The sequence below is a fragment of the Lynx rufus genome, unplaced genomic scaffold (assembly GCF_022079265.1).
Source record: "Lynx rufus isolate CCGP_SWC_20201006 ecotype Redwood Valley unplaced genomic scaffold, mLynRuf1.p SCAF_2, whole genome shotgun sequence".
Lineage (NCBI taxonomy): Eukaryota > Metazoa > Chordata > Mammalia > Carnivora > Felidae > Lynx > Lynx rufus.
The window spans coordinates 111207845-111232504 of NW_025814834.1; the positions used below are offsets into that span (position 1 = coordinate 111207845).

At 37.2% G+C, this 24660-nt stretch overlaps 1 protein-coding gene across 2 annotated transcripts in view; it reads left to right on the forward strand.

The window, feature by feature from the left end:
- Positions 1–24660, forward strand: part of UGGT1 (UDP-glucose glycoprotein glucosyltransferase 1) — a 112888-nt gene that overhangs the window by 6702 nt on the left and 81526 nt on the right. For both annotated transcript variants that reach the window (XM_047082889.1, XM_047082890.1), the window contains exons 3-12: positions 4472–4554; positions 6047–6177; positions 8744–8856; positions 11266–11440; positions 13486–13582; positions 14608–14686; positions 17259–17359; positions 18066–18165; positions 19266–19326; positions 23801–23892. In XM_047082889.1, coding sequence (XP_046938845.1) covers positions 4472–4554; positions 6047–6177; positions 8744–8856; positions 11266–11440; positions 13486–13582; positions 14608–14686; positions 17259–17359; positions 18066–18165; positions 19266–19326; positions 23801–23892 — 1032 coding nt within the window. The remainder of the gene's footprint in view (positions 1–4471; positions 4555–6046; positions 6178–8743; positions 8857–11265; positions 11441–13485; positions 13583–14607; positions 14687–17258; positions 17360–18065; positions 18166–19265; positions 19327–23800; positions 23893–24660) is intronic.

The window sequence follows — 24660 nt, forward strand, 5'->3', positions numbered from 1 at the left end:
TAGAGGTAGAGAATTGTTCTAAAGCATGAATTTAGGTAGATTGAAGGTCAAGCAGTTGGTAAATCTCACAATTTGATAGTGCGAGAAATTGGAACTGTTGCATTACTTCAGTTAACTTTGGCCTTTCTTTGTACCCTTCAATTTAGAATTAGGTTTTCTGACATTTCCCCCTTAATCCTAGAAAAATGTAATGAGGAGATTTTGTTTAGATGATTGTGTTGATGAATAGTTGCATCTCCTAAGGAAACAGCTTCATTTGGTATTGATAAGAGGACCTGTGGGAAAGTGGGATGAGTATGAGCCGGTTTTGACTTGCAGAGGAGCCTCATGGATTGTCACTTCTCTGTGCCTCCCTTTTCTCAGCAATAAAATGCGCCCCCCCCTCATTCCTGCTGCATTCATTTCTTAGCAGTGTTATAGTGACTAATTTGATAAGTGGATTGAGCTCCTCCAGTGTCAGAACTTTATTAGATAGAGGGCAGCTGTAAAAGTGAAGTGACTGAAGGTTGTTGAGATCTAAACTGCCTGAGCCAGGACTCTGACAACTGAAATATGCCCCCCCCCCCCACCCCTGCCAATCTTATTTTAGATGATTTGTCTGGTATAAATCTAAGTGTTTGAGATTTACTATCATTTTCTAAATAATCTTGTGCAATTAACTGTAACCACTGATGTCTTATAATATTCTGCTTGACATTCTTTACTGAGTTACACTCAGTTACTCTCCACACTAATTTTTCGGTTTTTGTGCCTTGTCTCGGAAGATTCTTATGGTGTATACTTATGGGACTTTTGAAAAACTGTGTTAAAACTGTCAGCCTTAATTAATCAATTTTGTCCTGTTTCTTTGATCTCTGTGAAGTGAGTAATGTATAATGCTTCCTTCACCAACTTTCCTTTCACAAACATTGCCCCTTTTCATAATTTCCTGGCCATTTGCCATTTTGGTTGACTATTTAGTCCTCTTGTGTGGCTATTTGCAGACAGTTTACCAAGGTAATGGGACTTCTAGGCAACTCAGAAATAAGTTGCACGTATTTGAAATCCTTGATAGTTACCTCCAGAGCTAGCTGAGGCCACCAGTCTTCCCTCCCAGGTCCATGGCAGATATTGATGGCAATCACAGCCCTGTCCATCTGGGTGAGGGTGAAGGGACAGAGTATTTCTCTACACATCGAGGCATGCAACTACCACAGATATTTTGCCTTCCTTGCATCTAGTGCTTAGGGACTAAAAATATTCCCGTGTATATTTTTAGACTGGCTTGATCCTAATGAAGCACATGTAGCTTTCTGGTTGTTCATGAATTGATATATGTTTAATTGAAGTAAAACACTGAATATGTTTTGAACAGCCGTAGTTACTAACAGAAATATTGTATAAATAAAGTACTATTATTAAAATTGAAACTTATAATCATTTATTGAGTACTAGATAGTGGAATGGCCCAAGAATGTACCATGGTAGAGATATAACTCAAATAGATTTGAGTTTACACTCCAGATTTTTCATTTGCTAATTCTGTGCCCTTAAGCAAATCAATAACCTGTCTGAATTTCAGTTTCTTTATTCTAAAGATGGTTGTAAGTCAGGATGGCTGTGAGGATTTAAGGACATGGGTGAATGTGTCAAGCACAGTGCCTGTCACATAGTAAGCCCTCCTTTTTTTTTTTTTTTACATCCTTTTTTTAAAAAAATTTTTTTTTAAATGTTTATTTATTTCCAAAGGAGAGAGAGACAGAGTGTGAGTGGAGGAGGGACAGAGGGAGAGAGATCGAGACATATACACACAGAATCTGAAGCAGGCTCCAGGCTCTGAGCTGTCAGCACAGAGCCCGACATGGGGCTCGAACTCACAAACTGCGAGATCATGACCTGAGCTGAAGTTGGACGCTCAACCGTCTGAGCCACCCAGGCGCCCCTTTTTACATCTTTTTTAATGTGTATTTATTTTTGAGAGAGAGCAAGCACAAGCTGGGGAGGGGCTGGGGAGGGGAGACAGAGTATCTAAAGTGGGCTCTGCACTGATAGCAGAAAGCCTGATGTGGGGCTCAAAACCACGAACCGTGAGATCATGACCTGAACTGAAGTTGGACGTTTAACCGACTGAACTACCTGGGCGCCCCCATAGTAAGCCCTTCTTAAATATTTATTTCCCTTCCCTTTCCTTTTGTTTCTTTAAAAAAAATTTTTTTTTAATGTTTATTATTATTGAGAGAGACAGAGCATGAGCATGGGAGGGACAGAGAGAGGGGGAGACACAGAATCTGAAGCAGGCTTCAGTCTCTGAGCTGTCAGCACAGAGCCCGACGTGGGACTTGAACTCACAAACTGCGAGATCATGACCTGAGCCAAAGTCGGATGCTTAACCAACTGAGCCACCCAGGCGCCCCTATTTCCCTTCCCTTTCTAGTTTTGTATGGAAGGAAGACCAATTCTGATCGCCAACAATAACTTTGGAAATCTGGAAAACAAGTTTACTACCAGATTTATGGGCATTCAGGTTGTATATATATTTTTTTTTGTTTGTTTTGTTTTGTTTTGCCATAGATTAAAAACTTTTTATTGTGATCTTTCAGAACATTTTTAAGTAGAGTGGTACATTTAATGTGCTCTGCTTCTACCTGTCACCCGTTTTAGCAATTACCAGCTCAAGTCCAGTAACCATCACCACACTACCTTCCTCCCTTCCCCTGCTGGAATATTTTGCAACAAATCCTAGACATCATATAATTTCATCTGAAAAACTATAGATGTTTTACTCAATGGAAAAGGTATAAGAAGCTAAAAACCAATTTAAAATGAAAAGCAAAAAACAAAATGGTAGTAGCATTCCTTTTAATAATAATCTTGTTATTGTCTTAGCTTTCTTGGATTAGGTCAGTGTATCTAGTAATTAATTTTTTTAAGATTGTTTGAGAGGCGCCTGGGTGGCTCAGTTGGTTAAGCATCCAACTTTGACTTTGGTTCATGGGTTCAAGCTCTGCATTGGGCTCTGTGCTGACAGCTCAGAGCCTAGAGCCTACTTTGGATTCTGTGTCTCCCTCTCTGCCCCTTCCCTGCTCATGCTCTGTGTTTCTCTGTCTCTCAAAAAAATAAATAAATGTTAAAAAAATTACAAAAGATTGTTTGAAACTTAGATGTTGTAAGACTTATTTATGCAGTGGATGATGAAGAGTATACTTCAAGAAGTTTTCCTGTAATTATATGAAGAACATATATTTATTTGCAGATGGCCTTTGCAGGAAGGTCTTAGTTTCAGTGAATCCTTGTTCTCACTACTACAACATTTGAGTGTATTATCCCTCCCCCACTACCTCAAGCATATCTTGTGAATGCAGCTTTAATTTATGAATTCAGGGTTTATTTGCATATCATAATCTGTCTTTGTATATGTTTTCTTAGGCCATAAGTTATTATAAGGTTGTTATGATGCCTATGTCAGTTACTAGAGAGCCTAGAAAAATGCCACATTCAAGGAGGTACTAAATAATTTAATACATTATGATACTGGGTATTTTCAGAAACCTAGTTTCAGAGAGGCTGTGTATTACCAGGAAATGTTTCTTATTTTTCCCATATTTCTGTGTCTAGCTGTGGAGTAGAGTGAGAGTTGTACACCCCAGTGTTGACAAGTAATGGGAAAGCCTTCCTTTGGCTAGGTAAGCTGAGATCAGATGTGTAGTTTGCTTTAAGACAGTGAGAGATCACCACTATGTTAGTATTATGTCTCGGAGGAGAAGATAACCAATTTACATGTATCATTCAGTTAGTAAACACATTTTCTTTTAGGGATTTTAGACTCTTGAATGAAGGGAAATTTAGAATGGCCTTTATTTTAGGTCTGTAGAGTAAAGTCAAGAAAAATTAAGGTGGCATTAAGTTCTAAGACCCGTTTTTTTTTTAGATCAGTGCTAACTTTAAACTGAAATTTGGTGATCTTGAAATTTGTATTTAGGGATGTTAAAAGATTACAACATGCTGCCTTTAGTCTCCTAGAAAATTTTCTAGGGTTCGTGTTTTCCTTGGGAAAGGACCTTAGGCAAAACATTTTTTGTTCTTTGTAAGGTCTTTCAGAAAATAAGTGAGCAGAACTGGTACCACAGTTATCAGTTGTTAATTCTACTTCCACTGCGGACAGCTTTTTCACAAATGGGGTTTCATAGGCTTTATTTATATTGGGACTTCCCTGTTACAACATTGTGATTTTAGGTTTCTTAAGGGATGCATATTAAGCTATTAATATGAATAAGTGAATAAGCTACTAAGCTAATTAGTTATTAATGGTTAAGCCAGTAAGAGTTATCGTTAGAATATATATTGCACATGCTTGTGTATAATATAAAGTAAAAGCCAAACTGTTGACATTTGGACACTTAAAAACCTATTTTTACTCTCTTAGAAATGTAACCTATATTAGAAGATTTTATTAAGTTGTTTCATTTCTGATATTTCCCCCCTTTTCTCCCAGTGAGTTTTTAGCGGAAGACAGTCAAGAGAAATTTTGGAATTTTGTAGAAGCCAGCCAAAATATTGGATCATCTGATCATCACGGTAAAATTGAAGCAGATGCTTCTTTGACTTTGGTATCTGTGAAAATATTAGGAAAAAAAATGGTCTCTTTCACAGTATGTATGGCTTTGCAATTAATGGAAAACATTTTTATCTTTAATGACTAGAGTTGTGATGGTAGCCAGCAGAGCCAACGCAAAGTAATACTTTTGAAGCAAAGTTTATTATTTTTTATTTGAAAAATATTTTTTAATTTTTTTTTTTGAGAGAGACAGAGCATGAGCGGGGGAGGGGCAGAGAGAGAAGGAGACACAGAATCTGAAGTAGGCTCCAGGTTCTGAGCTGTCAGCACAGAGCCTAATGCGGGGCTCGAACTCACAAACCGTGAGATCATGACCTGAGCTGAAGTTGGACGCTTAACCGACTGAGCCACCCAGGTGCCCCTTGAAGCAAAGTTTATAACTTTGGCTGGAAGTCCTACCTATGATTTCTTTTCCCCTCTTGTTTTTCTTTTGTGTTGTTTTATTAGAAGTGCTATAGAAATATTGTGTAGAAGTCAAATTCACTCAAAAATCATTTAGTATTAACTTAATCACCATCAGATTTGGTTACTTTTTCTTTTGTTAATGAACTAATTATATAACTGATCTAATTATACAACTGATCTATTATCTATTAGGTTCGTTATCATTAACTAATACCATCCAAAATGTTGCCTGTTCTGCCTGCCAGCCACCTACACCATATGCCTACAAGTGTCAGGGTGTCAAATTAATGACAGTGTAAACTGTGTTGCTTATTTACAGTTTATAATGTGCATTCACATTTTGTAATTCAATAGAGTATAAACATTACTAGTCAAAGATGCCAATACACAGGTAGCTAAAACCTTGACAGGCCTTGCTGAAAAGGAAATGTATGAAAACAATGTGACTGCTATTAGTATTTAACTGAATTGAGTCTCAACTGTTGGATTTTTTTGAAAAATAATACAAATTTTAAAAGTCAAGTCTGAATCTCTTTTGTGTGATATTAGCAGAGAAATACGGGACTAAAGAAGAGATGTACTTGGTCCAGTGAGGCATGGGGTAGGGTTTGGGAGTGACTTTGCAAAGTAGGTGATGTCCTAGCTGAATTCTTCCTGTGGAGGTAGGTAGGAGTTAGTTATCCAGGTAAGTGGGGCAGTTGCAATCCAGGTAGAGGGAATAGTGTGAACAAAGAGAAGAAGAGAGGGGTGCCTGGCTGGCTCAGTTGGTAGAGCATCTGACATTTGATCTCAGGGTCATGAGTTCAGGCCCGATGTTGGGTGTAGAGATCACTTAAATGAATAAAACTTTAAAAAAAAAAGAGGAAGAGTCCAATTAATTTGTGTACTCCAGGGAATTCTAAGCATTTGACAACAGTTCAGGAAGGATAGTGGTAAGATTTTGCTATCATATACCTTTGTAACACATAGCTTTATACTGTATGAACTATCTTATTTGGATATGTCTACCTGTAGATAATTATTTTGGTTAATGTTCTTTCTTGGCAGGTACTGATTATTCCTATTATCACGCAATATTGGAAACTGCATTTCAGTTTCTGTCACCTCTGCAGCAGAATTTGTTGAAATTTTGTCTATCCCTTCATTCCTACTCGGCTACAATTCAAGCCTTCCAGCAGGTAAGTTCAGTCAGTGCTTACAAGATAATGGTATTTTTTAGGGGTTGTATAACATGATGATTGTATTGCAGTTATCCTCGCATTGTGTTACAGAGCTGTAACTTTTCTGCCTGAAATTTATGAGGATTTATGATGTTTATAAATAGAAAGCAAAACTGATACTAAATCTTCAGATCTCAAATTTTTTAATTATATAATTTGCGTTTACTTTCATTTGAGAAAAAATATCCACACAAAAACAAAACTATGAGACTTCATTTATACAACGCGGCATAGGGGTAATAGTTTTGCTAAACCATTTGACCGTGAATCTGATCACAGCCTGTAGAATGTAAAAGCTGTTCATAGGAAATACAGGGGATGAGAAATATGAAGCAATGTCAGAGGGGTAACAGGAAAATCTGGAATGTAGAAAACTTCGTAGTAAAAATAATTTGATTTCTTCAACAAATATAAGGAAAGAGGTAAGGAAGAGCTTCAAGAGAGACTTAAAATATACGTCAGGTTAATGCAATGTGTGGATCTTGTTGGATTTTGAGTTGAACAGACTCCTTAAAAAAAAAAAGTAAGAGAATCAAAGATGAGCATACCCATCATATATTTGATGTGAAAGAAATGTTAATTTTAAGATCACTATTTTATTATAAAGTAAAACAGGCACAGAAAATCATTCACAAGAAATACATGGTGTAATGAACACTTGTAACTTTCGCCCAGGTCATGAAGTAGAACTTTGCCAGGGCCACTGGCAGCCTTTGTGCTCTGTTCTCATGACAGCTGCCTCTCACCAGCCAAAAAGAACTACTTTCTTAACCTTTGTTGGAATGATTTGCTGTGTTTCTTTATCGTTTTACTGCCCAAGAGTCATCTCCACACGATAGAATTCAGTCTTGCTGAGTTTTGAAAATTTTGATAATTTTTTGGGGGTGTGGCCCTAAATTTACAGGTTCTAGTTCTAGCGCTTTCTTTTCTTTGAATAACATACACTGTTTGCCCTATAAATTTTTTCACAGTCTGTATTATTGATCACATACTCATGATACAGTTCAACTTTTTCTCTGTCCTCTGTTCCCTGCAAATTGGCAGCTGGATCCAGAGGCAGGGCTTGAACTCATGACCCAGAGATCAAGACCTGAGCTGAGCTCAAGAGTAGGATGCTTATAACCAACTGACCTACCCAGGCACCCATGGTTTTCTTAACTTTTAAAGGCTGGCATGGCTCCCTCTTCTTCTTTTTTTTTTTTAATGTTCACTTTTGAGAGAGAGAGACAGAGTGTGTGTGTGTGTGTGGGGTGTGGGGGGGGGTGGGGAAGAGAGGAGACACAGAATCTGAAACAGGCTTCAGTCTCTGAGCTGTCAGCACAGAACCCAGCGCAGGGCTCCATCTCGCGGACCGTGAGATCATGACCTGATGGCTCCCTCTTCTGTTGATTTTATGTAGTGTGAAAAAAATACGGTGGCTTTAAAAAAACATGGTTGTTTGGTTTTTGAGATTTCCTTTGTTCCTCTCCTGCACTTTCATTGGATTTTCTCTTTAGTTGTCTCTGTATCTCTGTGCTATTCAAATTTTATGGCACCCTGAGCAGTTTCTCCTTACAGTGGGGTCCTGTCTTAGCAGGACTCCAGGCTTATGAGTTTAGAGAGTTGAGAGCAGCTCAAGTGCTGTTCTTTCTTATTTTTTTGTATTTGTAAGTTTTTATAGTAATTGGCCAAAAAATGAAGAATGTAATGAAAAGTTTTAATATCAATTTTTCATAGCAAGTTTACCATTTTTCCATCTCTGAATTATTTTTCTTATGTCTATAGAAAAGGACAATATTAACGTATTACATAAATTACATCAGTGCACACACCAGTGCTTGTCATTATATCCTTTCTTTTCCCATCTCTTTATACTTAGTCTTCTCAGCGTCTCTCATTAAAGCTGCAGATTGACTTGTCTCATTGTGCATTAGTGTTCATGCATTTCACTCTGAACATAAACTCCTATTTCCTTCAGCCTTTCCCTGGAATATCTAGCTTAGTGTGCTTCGTAGATAATTTTACCTTCCATCTATACTCTTTTTTTTGGTCCAGTTGTTTCCTTTTTTTTTTTTTTTTTTTTTTAGAGTCTATGTCATTCTATCTATTTCAGAGAGAGCCTTCAAGTTAATCTGCATATTGTACTTAATGTATGGATATGGACTTAATATACTTAATAGGGATTGTGTAGTTACACCTTGATGCTTAAAATTGATATTTGTAAGCTTGGTTTTCTTTAAGGTACATACCGTATTCCCTGGATATCTTTTGTTCTGTTCTGAGGTAGAATTTTAAAGTTCTGTTTTGGGGCTGGTATGAATACCAACCTCATGCGGTGATATTGGGAGGAGCTAGATGAAATAATATGTGAGAAACAGTGACATGAAAAACTCTTCCTGTCACATTGTAGGAGTTCAGTAGATGTTGATTTTCCTTTTTGTTGGTGTTATTTTATTATCATCTAATTACCTGTTTAGAGTATTCATGTCCTTACTCGTCTGTGGTTAGAAATCATGACGAGAGTGTCTTGTGTCTTAAATGGCAGATAGCAGCTGATGAGCCTCCACCAGAAGGATGTAATTCTTTTTTCTCTGTGCATGGAAAGAAGACTTGTGATTTTGACACCCTTGAGACTCTTCTCCTCACAGCGTCTGAAAGGTAAATTGTGTGTTTCTTCACACATACTGTATTTCATTGTGCTTTCTTCCATATCAAGCCCACCCTTCAAATTTCTTACAGGTTTTGTGGTCTGTAGATACTGTGGTTTAGAGTGTGGATTCTGGAATCAGACCGACTAGATTTGAATCCCAGCTCTATCACTTAAAATAGTTTTGTAAACTTAGGCAAATTACTTAACCTTTCTTTCCTACCTCACTTTGAAATAGAGATAATAAGAGTACTTTATGTTCCTGTTATTATTTAGTGATGACTCTCTGTGAGATTACATAGGCTTTGTCATTAGTGTAGTAAAGAATACCCTGTGTATTAAACCAGTGCCTGAAGTAATGATATTAATGATAATGATCTCTCAGAGTATTACTAGTTTCAGACGAAGGAGACTATTTAAAAGATAATAGCAAGCTTAATTTGAATATTAAGTTGGTAATTTAATGGGCTGGCTTTTTGCTTAAAGGTAGGTTTCCTTTGGTGGACAGATATAACAGGTGTCTCTTGCTGTCTGGCTATGGCAGTAACCCCATTGCACCTTCTCTGTAATGCCGTTTTAAATTGGATAACTGACCTCTCTGTGGTGTTGCTCTGCTCTACGAGAGGCCTAAGGGCATTTCAGGTAGGGTAGCTCTTTAGTGAGGTACTCTTCCCAGCACTTGTTCTCTGCCCGTTAAATGGCGGGAGAGCATTTTACTTAGAATGACAACCAGAAAATGGGGTACGTGTTCCAGCTATGTCCAGGCCGAGGAATGGACATTGGAGAATGGCTTGCATGGTAAAGTGGTGCTCCCTTGGGGTAAACAAAATTAATTGATTTAAAAAACTCTAACTTGTTAAAACAATAATGCAGACATTTATAAAGAAAAGAATGATGGTGTCTCCTCTTCTGAGAGGTGGTAACTATTTTTAATGGTTTGTCATCATGTTTTAGGCTTTTTTCTGTGGTTATAGATTTATACAGGTAGGTAGGTTTATTTTTACAAGAGGCTTCTTCCCATTGGTACATGTATGTGTACCTCATTATTTTTAATGCATGAAAAATAGCTTATGTAAGAATGTCTCATAGTTTTTTACTGATAGTTTTAAAAGTTGTTTTCTATTTTTTTGTTTGTTATTGTGATAAGGCTATAGTGAATATCCTTACTTCTGTCTCTTTACCTTCTGTGGAACAGTTTATTAAGAAATAGTTTATTGTAAAAGGAATGGCAAGTCATAAAGTCTGTGCAATAAGATCTATTGATATCTTTTTTTTTTTTTAATTTTTTTTTTTTTCAACGTTTTTTATTTATTTTTGGGACAGAGCGAGACAGAGCATGAACGGGGGAGGGGCAGAGAGAGAGGGAGACACAGAATCGGAAACAGGCTCCAGGCTCCGGGCCATCAGCCCAGAGCCCGACACGGGGCTCGAACCCACGGACCGTGAGATCGTGACCTGGCTGAAGTCGGACGCTTAACCGACTGCGCCACCCAGGCGCCCCAGATCTATTGATATCTTGATGCTGATATTAGGGAATTTATTTTGAGGGGCAAGTTTAAAAATTTATGAGGGAAACAAATATTAAATCATTTAGTAGGAAGATCATAGTAGCAAAAATGATAGAGGAGGGAGATGCTGTGGTTGGCCAGTTATATGCTTAAAATCATCCTGCCTTTTCACGTTATTTGTGCTTATGTTTTCAGATAGAAGGATAATCTATTTATATAGTAGAATAGCGTAATAAAGCCTTAGTACTATGGGATGTGGATATGTATCCTTTTTCTGCCTTTCATCCTTCTCTAGGAATTGGTAACAATTACTAATCAAAGTCTGTATTTTATGGTTAGTATGATGTGCTTTTATTATTTTTAGTCATGAATAAGACTCATATTTGACAGTGTTCTTACTGACTGAAAACTGTTTTGATACTCTGTTTTTAAATTTTTTTTTAATGTTTATTTATTTTTGAGAGAGAGAGTGCAGGTGGGAGAGGGGCAGAGAGAGAGGGAGATACAGAATCAGGCTTCAGGCTCTGAGCTGTCAGCCCAGAGCCTGATGCAGGGCTCAAACTCATGAACTGTGAGATCATGACCTGAGCCGAAGTTGGACGCTTAACTGACTGAGCCGCCCAGGCACCCCAATACTCTTTATATTAAGATGCTTATAATCTTTATTTAAATTATTGCTGCTGTAGCTACATCTTGTACCATTTTTAATTTTTAAGAACTTTTTTTAAGTTTAAGAGGATGGGTGAAATAGGTGATGGGGATTGGGGGTGCACTTGTGATGAGCCCTGAGTGATTATGGAATTGTTGAATTACTATACTGTACACCTCAAACTAATGTAACTCTGTATGTTAGCTAACTGGAATTAAAATAAAAACCGGAAAAAAAATTAAGCTTCTAATATTTATTTTCAGGCCCAAACCTTTATTGTTCAAAGGAGATCACAGATACCCATCATCTAATCCTGAAAGCCCAGTGGTCATTTTCTACTCTGAGATTGGTTATGAGGAATTTTATAATTTCCACCGCCAACTTATATCAAAAAACAATGCAGGCAAAATCAATTATGTACTCAGACATTATATACTTGTAAGTATTGACTTATGTATGTATTGTGTGTGTGTGTGTGTGTATATATATATATATACACACACATATATATATATAAAACTTAAAAAAAATTTTTTTTTTTTTAATTTTTTTTTCAAAGTTTATTTATTTTTGGGACAGAGAGAGACAGAGCATGAATGGGGGAGGGGCAGAGAGAGAGGGAGACACAGAATCGGAAACAGGCTCCAGGCTCTGAGCCATCAGCCCAGAGCCCGACGCCGGGCTCGAACTCACGGACCGCGAGATCGTGACCTGGCTGAAGTCGGACGCTTAACCGACTGCGCCACCCAGGCGCCCCCAAAAAAATTTTTTTTTAACGTTTATTCATTTTTGAGAGAGAGCACAAGTGGGGGCGGGGTAGAGAGAGAAGGAGACACAGAATCCGAAACAGGCTCCACAGAGCTGGAACATAGGGCTCACACCCATGAGCTGTGAGATCATGACTGAAGTTGGACGCCTAACCAACTGAGCCACCCAGGTGCCCCTTATAGCTGTTAAAAATCTTGATTTGCCCTGCACGACCTTAGCACATAAGCTAATAATATCCCCCCTTTATAAAATTATTTGATCTACTTTTCATCATATCTGTTATTTGCACATAGGAGGTACTTTGCTTGCCAGTCTGAAGAAATAGGAAATAATTATGCTTAAAAAATGGCTTAATAAAGTGTACATTCTACTTAAAAATGAAACATGTAAATTATATTTTCTAGATTTAATATAATCATCATACTGTGGAACTGATTCTTGAATTCCTTTCCAAAAAATTTTTTTTTCCATTCGGAATCTTTTCATTTGATGTAAAAGGGAGGATTTCTAAAGGCATAAAAACAAGCAGAATTGACTAAAATTAAGTTTTTAAAGTCTTTTGTAACATTTAGCAATTAACATTTATATGTAAACATATTTGCTTTTAAAGTTTCTGTGTCATAATAAGCTCAGTAAAATTGCGTGGTAAGTCCCTATAAGCAAAATATATATTAACAAAATATTTTTTTAAGTTTATTTATTAGGAGAGACAGAGGGAGAGAGGGAGAGCGTGCACAAGCAGGTGAGGGGCAGAGAGAGAGGGGGAGAGAGAGAATCCCAAGCAGGCTCTGTGCTCTCAGCTTGGAGCCAAACATGGGGCTTGAACTCATGAACTGTGAGATTATGACCTGAGCTGAAACCGAGAGTCGGATGCTTAACCAACTGAGCCATCCAGGCACTCCCAAATAAATATTTAAATGAAAGTTTGTATGAACAGAAACAGATTTTTAAAAAAAATTTTTTAACGTTTTTTTATTTTTGAGAGAGCGAGACAGAGTGCAAACGGGAGGGACAGAGAGAGGGGGAGACATAGAATCTGAACAGACTCCAGGCTCTGAGCTGTCAGCACAGAGCCTGACGCGGGGCTCAAACCCACGAACTGTGAGATCATGACCTGAGCTGAAGTCAGACGCTTAACCAACTGAGCCACCCAGGCACCCCTTGAAACAGATTTTTTTAATACCTAGTTTTGACAACTGCTTTCCAGGCTATATTGCTGTTATTAAAGATTAAAATATCTAAAGCGCCATCCTCATTCAGGATGGTGGTAAGCCTGTGACAGTTGGTCAACCCAAACCCAACCTGAAGACTTTTTTTTTTTTTTGAAGACATTTAAATTTAATAAAAAATGAATACATCACACACACATGGTCCTATCAAAGTACTTCTGGGTTTGAAACCTCATCGGTATTCCAACCCTGCTTTGTAAGTTCTGGAATTTCCTTTTCTTTTTCTCTATTTCTTCACGTGGTTTGGTTACTTCTGCCCTGTCACTGTCCCTTCATCTGGTTTTGCCTCTGCTTTGGAATTCCCATTCCCATACTTGTGGCAGGATACAAAATCTAAAGGAGGCTGAGATTCCCGTGGAAGTTTTAGCTATATTTTGAATGCATAATCCTAGGTGGTGGCTGTGTGATGTTAACATGTTCACGTCATGTTCATTGTGACATTTAAGAAGCCAGGTGTTAATGGTGGAATACTTACTCTGCTTGCAGAATCCGAGGAAGGAACCTGTTTACCTCTCTGGCTATGGTGTGGAGTTGGCAATTAAGAGCACTGAGTACAAGGCCAAGGATGATACTCAGGTGAAAGGTGAATTTGTGAATTAAGACCAATGTGTTTTCTTTTCCTTAAATGTGAGTTAAAGGAAATTTATTTCCTTAATGTAAAAGAATAGATTTAGGAGCATGATGAACCTGTGTTTGAATTCTGGTCCTGTTACCTGTGAGTTGGGTGATGTGAAGCAAATTTTGTAGGTTCTAAATTTTCTGTCTGTAAAGTGCAGATAATGGCATGTGCCTCCTAAAGTATTTGTGAAGAGAAAATGAGATGTATAGGTAAAGAATGTAGCATAGTTCTTTGCACAAAAAGGTCAATAATTGTAGCTGTTGTTATTGATGATGTGTAATTCACAAATAGCCATTAATTTGTGACCCAGAGTGAAATCCTAAACTATCTTAATGAACAATTTTGTGTTTTTGATTATTTTCCGCACTTGGAATACTTATTGTACTACTCTAGGGTTTTGAATTTATTATTTCAACCACACAAGTTTTATGTGCAGTCTTTCTATTTCTTCCTTGTGAGCTTATTTTATTTTTATTTTTATTTTTATTTTTTTTTAATATATGAAATTTATTGTCAAATTGGTTTCCATACAACACCCAGTGTGTGAGCTTATTTTAAAGATAAAGACGGTTGGTTTGGGTAAATGGAGGATAGCCTCAACATTCTGTTACCAATAATTATATTTAGGATTAAGTTGCTTAATTGGAAGTTCTTTAGAATTTTGATACTGAAAAATCCACTGTTCATAATTTTAGAGGTATTAATTTTGAGCTTTTGAGATTTTTAACATGTAAAATTTTCCAAAGTTCAAGGGAAAAATACATTCTTACTGTATCCAGGAACACAGGATACATTGAAAAACACATGTATTCTGTCTGTTTAAAAAAAAAACACTCTACAAAAGGGTCATTGAGGTATTCAGTGTTTTAAGTAGTATTGTAATTTCAGGTGTTTCTAATTTGTTTTACATTATTCAAATTTTATGAGGTTAATAACATTTTTATTTCCTGTCTGAATGATTAGACACGTATTTGCTTATGCTTTTATAGGAACGGAGGTAAATGCTACAGTGATTGGTGAGAATGATCCTATTGATGAAGTTCAGGGATTCCTCTTTGGAAAATTAAGGTATGTATATTTTTGGGGGAAATGCCCTTATTCTTTTAAACTTCCAAGCTTCCTTGCATTGTAGGTATCATCTTTCTCATTACTGTGTGAGTTACAGATCTCTCAGTAGTGCTTTATATATGTAACCTGATAGGAAGCAATTACCACTTAATTTACTGTATAGTTCATGATTTCCAGACATCTGAAGCACATTTTTTGTTTTTTTTAATTTAATTAACTTATTTAAATTTTATTTATTTTAAAAATTTATATCCAAGTTAGTTAGCATATAGTACAACAGTGATTTCAGGAGTAGATTTTTTAGTGCCCCCTCCCTCCCACAACCTCTCCAGTAACACTCTGTTTGTTTTCCATATTTAAGAGTCTCTTATGTTTCATCCCCCTCCCTGTTTTTATATTATTTTTGCTTCCCTTCCCTTATATTCATCTGTTTTGTAACTTAAAGTCTCCATATGAGTGAAGTCATGATATTTGTCTTTCTCTGACTAATTTCGCTTAGCATAACACCCTCCAGTTCCATCCACGTAGTTGCAGATGGCAAGATTTTATTCTTTTTGATTGCCGAGTAATACTCCATTGTATATATGTACCACATCTTCTTTATCCATTCATCCATCGATGGACATTTGGGCTCTTTCCATACTTCGAAGCACATTATTGTTAAATGATATGGCTTCCTGCCTATGGCTTTAGTTGATTTTCTTTTCTGGGCCTTGCATTTGATGACATATAGTTACACATAAAAGGAGACATCTAATTTTTTCACCCAATTTTTCCCAAGAAAATCGACAAAGTATTTTAAAAGGTCATAGCTATTTACTTAAGCTAAACATAGTCTGAAACAATGCAAAAGAGGTGCAGTAGATCTTATACACGTTTAGTTGAAATATATATTAGATTTCACTTTAGTTTTTTAATCTTTATTTATTTCTGAGAGAGACAGAGAGAGAGGGGGGGAGACACAGATAAATCTCTGCTGACAGCTCAGAGCCTGACACGGGGCTCAAACTCACAAAACAGCAAGATCATGACCTGAGCCAAAGTTGGACGTTCAATCAACTGAGCCATCCAGGCTCCCTAGATTTCACTTTATATGAAAGAGGATAGAGATGGTTTCTTGAAGAAAATTTCATAGCCATTTTATGAAAGTTTCAGAGAAATTTATGACTGAAAATTTTTCTTAGTAGTTACTTTAAATGTTGTAGTTATTTCTATTATACTTTGACAATTGTTCAGAGCCCGGACTTCTGCTTTATCTGGAAATCTTAATTAGGACATCTACAGTGGCGTTTTCTCGTTTTTCTTTGTTCGTTTATTTGTTTTTTGTAAAGGAAAGATCATGAAGAATTATGTGTAGGCCAGTTTCACATACTTGAACTTTAACATTGGGCCCAGTGAAATGACTTAACCAGACTAACAGGTTAGCAAAGATGACTCCGTTCATGTTGAATTTCTGTGGACATGTTGAGTCCATCCCATGCATATGAATGTTTCATTGTATTTAACATCATTTTGGCTTCATTAGTATGCAGTCAGGTTTCATTTTTATTGGACCCAGCTTTCCAGAATATTTTTTCATATTCATGTTTTTTATGTTTGATTTTTGGATAGCATTATGATCTTATGTATTTAGAGCACAAAGGTAGTATGTAGCATATTAAAGACGTTTTCCGTTTTGCACATTCGGAATAGTTATTTAGCTATCTAGAATAATGAATGGGACCATTTTCGGATATGATCATCATGAAGAAGACGTTGTAGTAACTGATTGGAAATGGATTGGTTGGAAGGTGAAGGATCTGAGTAAATATTTTACTTTCTGTATGTGGCATTTAAGAAATTTTTAGTTGCTAGCATTTAAAAGAACAGAATTACTCAACAAGCCATCTGTTGTCTGATCTAAATGATACATATCTGCCTCTGATAACTTCTGTTTTACTAGCTTTAAATAGAATGCACCGTATTTCAAGATAAAACTAAGTGAAACCCAGTGCTCTTGGTTAACTTAAGTTGTATTATTCATGTGATGGAAGGATTTATGGGCATGTAGCTGAAAGAAATCCATCTTGGGACTGGCAGCATTGTATTTCCAGTTTTATTTTGAGAATTTAAAAAGATTGAGGAAAGTGTGGAAAATAATAGAACATACGCATGTGCTCATCACCCAGAATTGATGGTTGTAATTGTACATGCTTTTCTGTTTCAAAGAACTATTTATGAAGTTTTTTTCCAACACATGCCTTCTTTTACTTGAAAGAAATGGTAAAACACTACAGGTAGACTTGGGGTCCCCTTTGTCCCCACTCTCAGTCCCATTCCCTCTCCCTGACATAGAGAATCACTGTAGTGGTGATTCATTTTTTAATCTGTAAACTTTATGGTTTAAAAGATGATCATTTTCTGTATTAACTTATTTTTTAAGAAAAATAATTCTGCTCTAATATTTTCCCTTTATTGTAGGAATTTACTTATTGCTAAGGGGAAAATCATGAATATAAAGTTGGAGCCAACTTCTACGTGTGCTTTGAGAAAGAAAAGACATGTTAAAGGACTGATTTTATGTTTCTTTCAGAGACCTGCACCCTGACCTGAAGGGACAGTTGAAGGAACTCAGAAAACATCTTGTGGAGAGCACCAATGAAATGGCTCCTTTAAAAGTTTGGCAATTGCAAGGTAACAAATATGTAGAGGAATCACCGGCCTACTTTTGACTGAATTTTATGGTATTAAAAAACTAATAGAATTTGAATTTAATTTTATTTATTTGCCTGATTCTCAGGGTACCACAGATTTTCAGATAAAGTGATTATGATTAATCAGAAAGGAAAGGAAGTCCTTTTGTAGACAGATTAACAGTATGCAGAAGTATGTATATAAATGAATGCCAGATCTTTCTCTGTGTGAACACTTAAGTTTATAATGTTTGTCTTAGTTTTTCTATTTCTTTATATATACATTTCTTGAATAGTGTATCTGTCAAATGTTAAAGACATATTACCATGAAGGATATGTGTGTTTTTCTGGCCCAAAGGTCTATTTTATCAAAAAAATTTTTTTAAGCATAATTTACTAAAGACTTTTACTATACTTTGTGGTATATTGTAAATTCATAAAAATGAAAAGGATTTGGGATGGATTTTTCCTATACTAAATATAAATGTGTTAGTATATCTCTAGTGTTTTATGCAAGTATAGCAAGCAATGTAACAATAAACACTAGGAATTGAACAAAACCTAGAATTAAATCATGGGTGCTCTCTGAAATGGTTGCATTCTAAAACATTCTCAATTGCCAAGAAAATAATGAGAAATAAATGTTTTTTTCCCCTTATTTCTCATTGCATTAGATTAATACACTTTATACTTGACCTTGTTGCAGATCTCAGTTTCCAGACTGCTTCCCGAATCTTGGCTGCTCCTGTTGAATTAGCTTTGGTCGTAATGAAGGATCTTAGTCAAAATTTTCCTACCAAAGCCAGGTAATGAAGAGTAAAGCTCTAAGACATTCTTCTCTTTACTATATACCTAATTATCTTCATGTTTACATGCAAAATGAGACAAGTAAAATATGAAAATGCTTAGAAAATTAAAGTTTTAATACCAGCACCATGCCACTGATGACGCTATCTTTCTGGGAAGTTGGCAGTACCGTACATTGTGGGGTTGGAGACCCATGTAGGTTGTGTCCTTGGCTCTGCCTTGCTAGCTGTGTGACATTTGCAAATAATTACCTCTCTTCTCATTACCTCACTTCCCCAGCATTAAAATGGAAATAATGATCCCTGCCTGTCAGGATTAGATGAGTTAACAAAATCTGATGTATGCGGATGTAACTAATACAGGGTCTAGCAGCGACTGTGTTTTTCTTCCTGAAGAGTTTTGTATACATCATCTAATTTAAACTCAATGAGGCATATGAGTTCTATAGGCTGACTTGTTCATGGTGACAGTAAGATTTTGAGTGCAGCTTTTTAAATACTGCTTTCAGTTGTATAATATCCTCCACATCTCATAAATCTTTTTAAAAGCCAAATTTTTAGAGACTAACAACTTAAATGGTTGCCAGTGTTTTTCTTGAGTAACTGAATGAGCTGTTTTGACTTCTTATGTGAGATGCTTTATAAATAAGTTTGTTTATTTGGTTAGTCTTGGCAACCATTTCTTAGAAAGACTTATAAATCATATAGTACAATCTCATTTAATTCAGTATGCTATTGAAGATATACACGTAGGATGCCATCTCCACCAAAAGTGCTTAAGTAGCATGAGCAGTTTGTCACCTTAGTTTAACATTATCCCTTAGTCTGTGAGCAGTAGAGATTGTGTATAGGAATAGAGTTACATATATTTAACCTAAGATCTTTGGAATAACTGCACTTGATTTAAAATGCTATTACTGCTACTTTTCTGTGATGTTGTATGTTGAAGTAATGAAAAAATATGTACATCTGAGTGGAGAAATATATTTATTATTTGTAAAGGTGAAGATTTTTTTGTTTTTTTGTATTAAGGAATTTGTTGTTTTACATACAAATATACGGAAATTAACTAAACATCGATAACATTTTTATTTCTTTAGAGCAATAACAAAAACAGCGGTGAGTTCAGAACTTAGAACTGAAGTGGAAGAGAATCAGAAGGTATTACCCAGTGGTCTTTCTGTTTTGTATTGTATTTTTAAAGATGAGGAAATCTGAGTTACATCAATGACATTGAACAAACTTTTACCAAAGATAGTGGTGTTTTATTCATTTCTGTAATCTTTTTTTTATGTTTTTAATATTTAAAGTTGAATATGAATATAATTGAAACATCAGATGGTGCCACCACTTTGTTTAGATAAGCAGCATCCCCCTAACATGACTTACTCTCTGTTTTTAATCTGTCTGTCTGTCTGTCTGTCTGTCTATCTATCTGTGAGAGAGAAGGAGAGAATGTGAGCGAGCAGGGGAGAGGGGCAGAGGGAGAGAGAGAGAATCTTAAGCAAGGCTCCTTGCTCAGCATGGAGCCTGACATGGGGCTCAATCCCACGATGCTAGGATCATGACCTGAGCCATAATCAAGAGTCAGGTGCTTAACCAACTGAGCCACCCAGGCTTCTGTACTTAATCCCTGTTTTGTCCTCCTTGCTAGAAGCATCTATTTTCAAGCCTTAGCTGATTGTTTTGATGTTTATCCCCAGCTTTATCGTAAACTTAAATTAGTGCTTTGTTTTCCAGTTTCGAGTCTTCTGTGTCAGCCTCCCATTACAAGGATGACATTTAACTTTCTTTCACTGCCGCTCACCCCCATGTCTGCCACTACTCTGTACTGGCACTTCCCCATCCCTCCACTTTCTCTGTATTTTCATGTTGTGATTTTATTAATTTTTGTTCTGCTCCACTATGGTCTGGTTGTTCTTTATGTCTAGGGCATACCAGTTATCCTGGGACCTTGCTTTAATCTCTTTTGTTGGATCTCCTATTTCTTGGATTCCTGGTATTCTTTGTTTTTGGTTTACTCCCTTTTTTGGTGCAGTACATCATTCTTCATGAGAAAAGTTGCATTTCAGATTCTGAGAAATCAATTTTCCATTTCTGTTTTTATTTTTTATTTTTTTATTTTTTCTTTTTTTTTTTTTTTCCAACGTTTATTTATTTTTGGGACAGAGAGAGACAGAGCATGAACGGGGGAGGGGCAGAGAGAGAGGGAGACACAGAATCGGAAACAGGCTCCAGGCTCTGAGCCATCAGCCCAGAGCCTGACACGGGGCTCGAACTCACGGACTGCAAGATCGTGACCTGGCTGAAGTCGGACGCTTAACCGACTGCGCCACCCAGGCGCCCCTCCATTTCTGTTTTTATTGATAGCTTGGCTGAGTATAGAAATCTAGATTGGAAGTCCTTTAGAAGTTTTGTTACTGGACCAAAGTGAGTTGCTTCTTGGTGAGTTACAGACAGAGACCACACCAGGAGGAATTGCCTCACAAGGTCATCTTTATTTGTAGAAATAGGGAGATCACAGGGAATAATTTCCAAAACCATGACTACTCTAACAGAGGTAGGCTGGCTCCTTTATTAGGGCTTGGGATGAATAGTTCCAAGAAGGGGACTTTAACATTGTAATGAAGCTGAGGAAGCTGTGGAGCACTTTCTGATTCATCTGCACAGGTGTCATATTTCCTCAAATAGTTTCTTTTCCTTTTCTAGCAATTTGTTAGTTTCTAAGAGATGAACTTGACTGACAGAAACTTTTAGGAATTTCCTGAGTTCAGTGGGTCAGTTTTGAGTTCAGGGGTCAATGGTGACAGTTTGAAGGCATTGCTTCTTAGAATTTTGGTTTCTGTTGTGGTTATTGAGAAGTCTGAAGCCTTGGTATGAGATCTAGTTTTTCTTTCCAGAATCATTCAGGGTGTTGTTTTTGGCTCTAATAATCTGAATTTTCACAGTGCTATGCCCTTTAAAGAAATCTCTGTACTGTTGAGTGGTTGATGGGCCCTTTGAATCTGGAAAATCATTTCCTAGAGTTTTGGGAAGTTTTCTTGATTTATTCCTTGCATTTTTTTCCATCTAGTTTCTCTCTTTTGTTTTCCTGGAATTCTTTATTTTTAAGATGTTGCATTTCCTTGACTAGCTTGGCCTAATTTAAAAAATGTGTATTTTCTTTCCTATTTTCCAATTCTTTTGTGTTTTATTTTAAAACTTTTTAGGGGAGGATTTTCAACCCCTTTGTTGAGATTTTTTCCTTATTGTTCTTTGACCTTTTTTTGATGGTGTTCTCATGTCATTTTGAACGTGTCAGTAGTGTATATGTATGTTTTCTTCTCTTTTGTATCTGTTTCCTCTTAAGTTGACTTTCTTTTTGTCTTGGTTTCTTGTCTTTAATGTTAGAGGCTTTCCTCACATGTCTGGTGATTGCTGCTCATATTGAAGAGAATGAGGCAGTAGCAGTAAGGAGCTGATGGCAAGCCTTGAGGCTTTTTGACTGTAGGCTATCCTGTTATAGCCATTTCCTAGCTTGTCCCAGTGTGTCAGTCTGAAACTTGTCCTCTTGAGCTGTTCAGTCTCCAGAAAAGGATCTTCTGATTCTTTCTTATCTAGAAGGTGAAGTCTGGCTGCTGGAGTGGTAGAAGCCAAGTAGGAAAGAACATTCAGGAGCTTCCACTCAGTCCCCTGTTTTCCATATGGGATTCCCGCTCTTAGTTGTGTTTCATTTCCCTGAGTTCCCAGATTCTTTCACTCTTTCACAGGGAATGAAAGCGTTCCGTTTTTCTGGAGTGGAGGGACCTTGCTCCGTGAAATCAACCGGGGAGTCTGGAGGCTCTTATCTTTAAAAAGCTATACATCAGAACTCATTTTTTAGCCTAGTGGTTACCCCCTCTTACCTGTGTTCTTTGTGCTGCCAATTCTTGAGCCTTTTGAGGAGTTCCACAGGGTAACTTGTGGTTTCTGTTGGCTTTCCCCACTGTCAGCCTAGCCTTTAGCTTTCTCAGGATTGTTAAAACTCTTGCTACTCACATATCTCCTTTCTAGCTTCCAAAATTAGTTGCCCTTTTTCTCTTTTGTTCTCTTTGTTGTTGTGGATTTATAACTCTATAAAAATCCCTTTTTAAAAAACTGACATTTCAATAGAGTTTTAGGAGGGAAAGAAATCCTTGTGTTCAGTCTGTCTTTACCCCAGATTTTTAAAACCTTTACATAGAAGATATTAGTTAAATAGATCTGAGGGGTAAGTAAACCAAATTTATCTCCAATATTTACTAATTTGAAGAAACCTTATTGACATTTTTTATTTACCTTGTTTTTGATTTTCAGAATAGCAATATTAAATATTATCTTACTTTCAGGGCTCCCCCCACCAAGAGGACAAAACATTAAATTACATAGGCTATAGTACTTCCTAGATACTTCGGGGTTTCTTGATTAAATATTAAAGTATAAAATACAAAAGTATAAAACATGCAAAAATGTGTACAAACATTAAATCTTCAGTGTGATGAATTTTCAAAAGTGAAGTTTGCTGTATTACCAGATCTTGAAACGGATATGAGTTATGCTTAGCAGCTCAGAATCTGTGTTTCTTACAGTCAGAGGGTGCTGTACTTATGGCCTGGGTGTGAGTGGACATGGAGTTTTTCCTTCCCACGTAAGAAATTCCAATTCTGAATTGATGCAGCTTTCCATTTTCCCCTTATTTTACTTGCCATTTAATCCTTCAAGGCAAAGAAGCAAATGTGGCTTCGTCATTGTTTTGTGCTTTACCCATGCAATACTAGACCTTGAAGTTTACTGAGTCTGCAGACTACTGGGACATGAAGGAAGCTCACTGGTCCCTGCCCTTCTTCCCCCAGCCCCATGAGAACTAAAGGTTTAATTTCTGTCCCTAGTATCTGAGTAGTTTCTTCCCTTTGCTGTGTGGAGCGGCTCCCAAGGAAAGAGGAATTAAATGGAAAGGGTAGAAGTCAACAGAAGCTGACACATCCAAGCAGTGTGTCGGATGGGTCGGGCAGGTCTGAAGGGCTGCACAGTCACCTGTGTGCTGTGGCAGCCACCACCTCAGGGAGCAGCAGTTGAGGCGCCCCATGGAGACCAGCGCTTGGAGAGTTAGCTTGCACATAGGTGCTTCCTCGGGGCAGCAACTCAGTTTCTTGATGTGTGTTAGTTTGAAGGTCTCAGGGAGGTGTGGGATTTTGAACCCTTTCAGATTAGGTCTTTGGAGTTCATCAGGAGGCCCAGCTGTTAGTGACTGCTGTTACCACCTTGTTTGGCATCACAAACAGGCAAGAGTAACAGAAGTCTCTTATGAAAAATGATCCTCAGCACTTGGCTTATTTAACCAGTCTCCTTCCTTCTCCTCCTTCTCTGACATTAAACAGTTGTATTAATCAAAGTTGGAAGGAGGGAGGGAAGAGAGGTGTATTTTATCACAACCAGCAGTTTCATTACAAAATAGATGCTATGAAGGATCTGTGGGAGTACATAAGAGGAAATCTTAACCCATCCTTAGGGTTTCCTATAGTAAATAGGAGGATGCCAACATTTGTACATGTAATAAAGTTAGAAACGTGGAAATTTTTGTTAAACATCCTCTTCTTGCTTCTTAACAATTTTTTTTTTTTTTTTTTAAATATTTCAGTATTTCAAGGGAACTTTAGGATTACAACCTGGAGACTCAGCACTGTTCATCAATGGACTTCATATTGATTTAGATACACAGGATATATTCAGGTATGGATAATGTTTTTCATTTTCTGAAAAGATTTTATAATGTTAGCTTCTTGTGGGGTGCCTGGGTGGCTTAGTTGGTTGTTAGACTTTGGCTCAGGTCATGATCTCATGGCTTGTGAGTTTGAGCCCCACGTCAGGCTCTGTGCTGACAGCTCGGAGCCTGTAGTTTGCTTCAGATTCTGTGTCTCCATCTCTCTTGCTCTCTGCCCCTCCCCCGCTTTCGCTCTGTCTCTCTTTCAAAAATAAATGAGCACTAAAAGAAAAAAAAAATTTATTGTGTTAGCTCCTTGTAACGTGTTCAGATTGTGATGGCTTATTACCAGGTGAATGCATTTAGGTAGGCTCATGACTGGGATGGTCAGGATGACACTGTCATTTTTGTTTTAAGTTTATGTATTTATTTTGAGAGAGAGAGGGGGAGGGAGGGGCAGAGAGAGAGAGAGGGAGAGAGGGAGATAATCCCAGGTAGGCTTCACATTGACTGATGTAGAGCTCAAACTCAAAAACCATGAGATCATGACCTGAGCTGAAATCAAGAGTCAGACTGAGCTACCCTGGTGACCCTGTCATTTGATGTATGTTCAAGGTCTTGGACATTTAAGGCCCAAGTCTTTTGAGGGTGCCCTTTTAGAGTTATAGTTTTCCTCTCAACCATAAAAAAAAGAGAGAGCTCAAGCAGGTTCTTTTACTTCTGGAAACAGTGTGAAGTAGATTTATTCAAAATGCCTATGCATCTGGTGTGTCAGAAGGTGTTCTGTCTTACACATG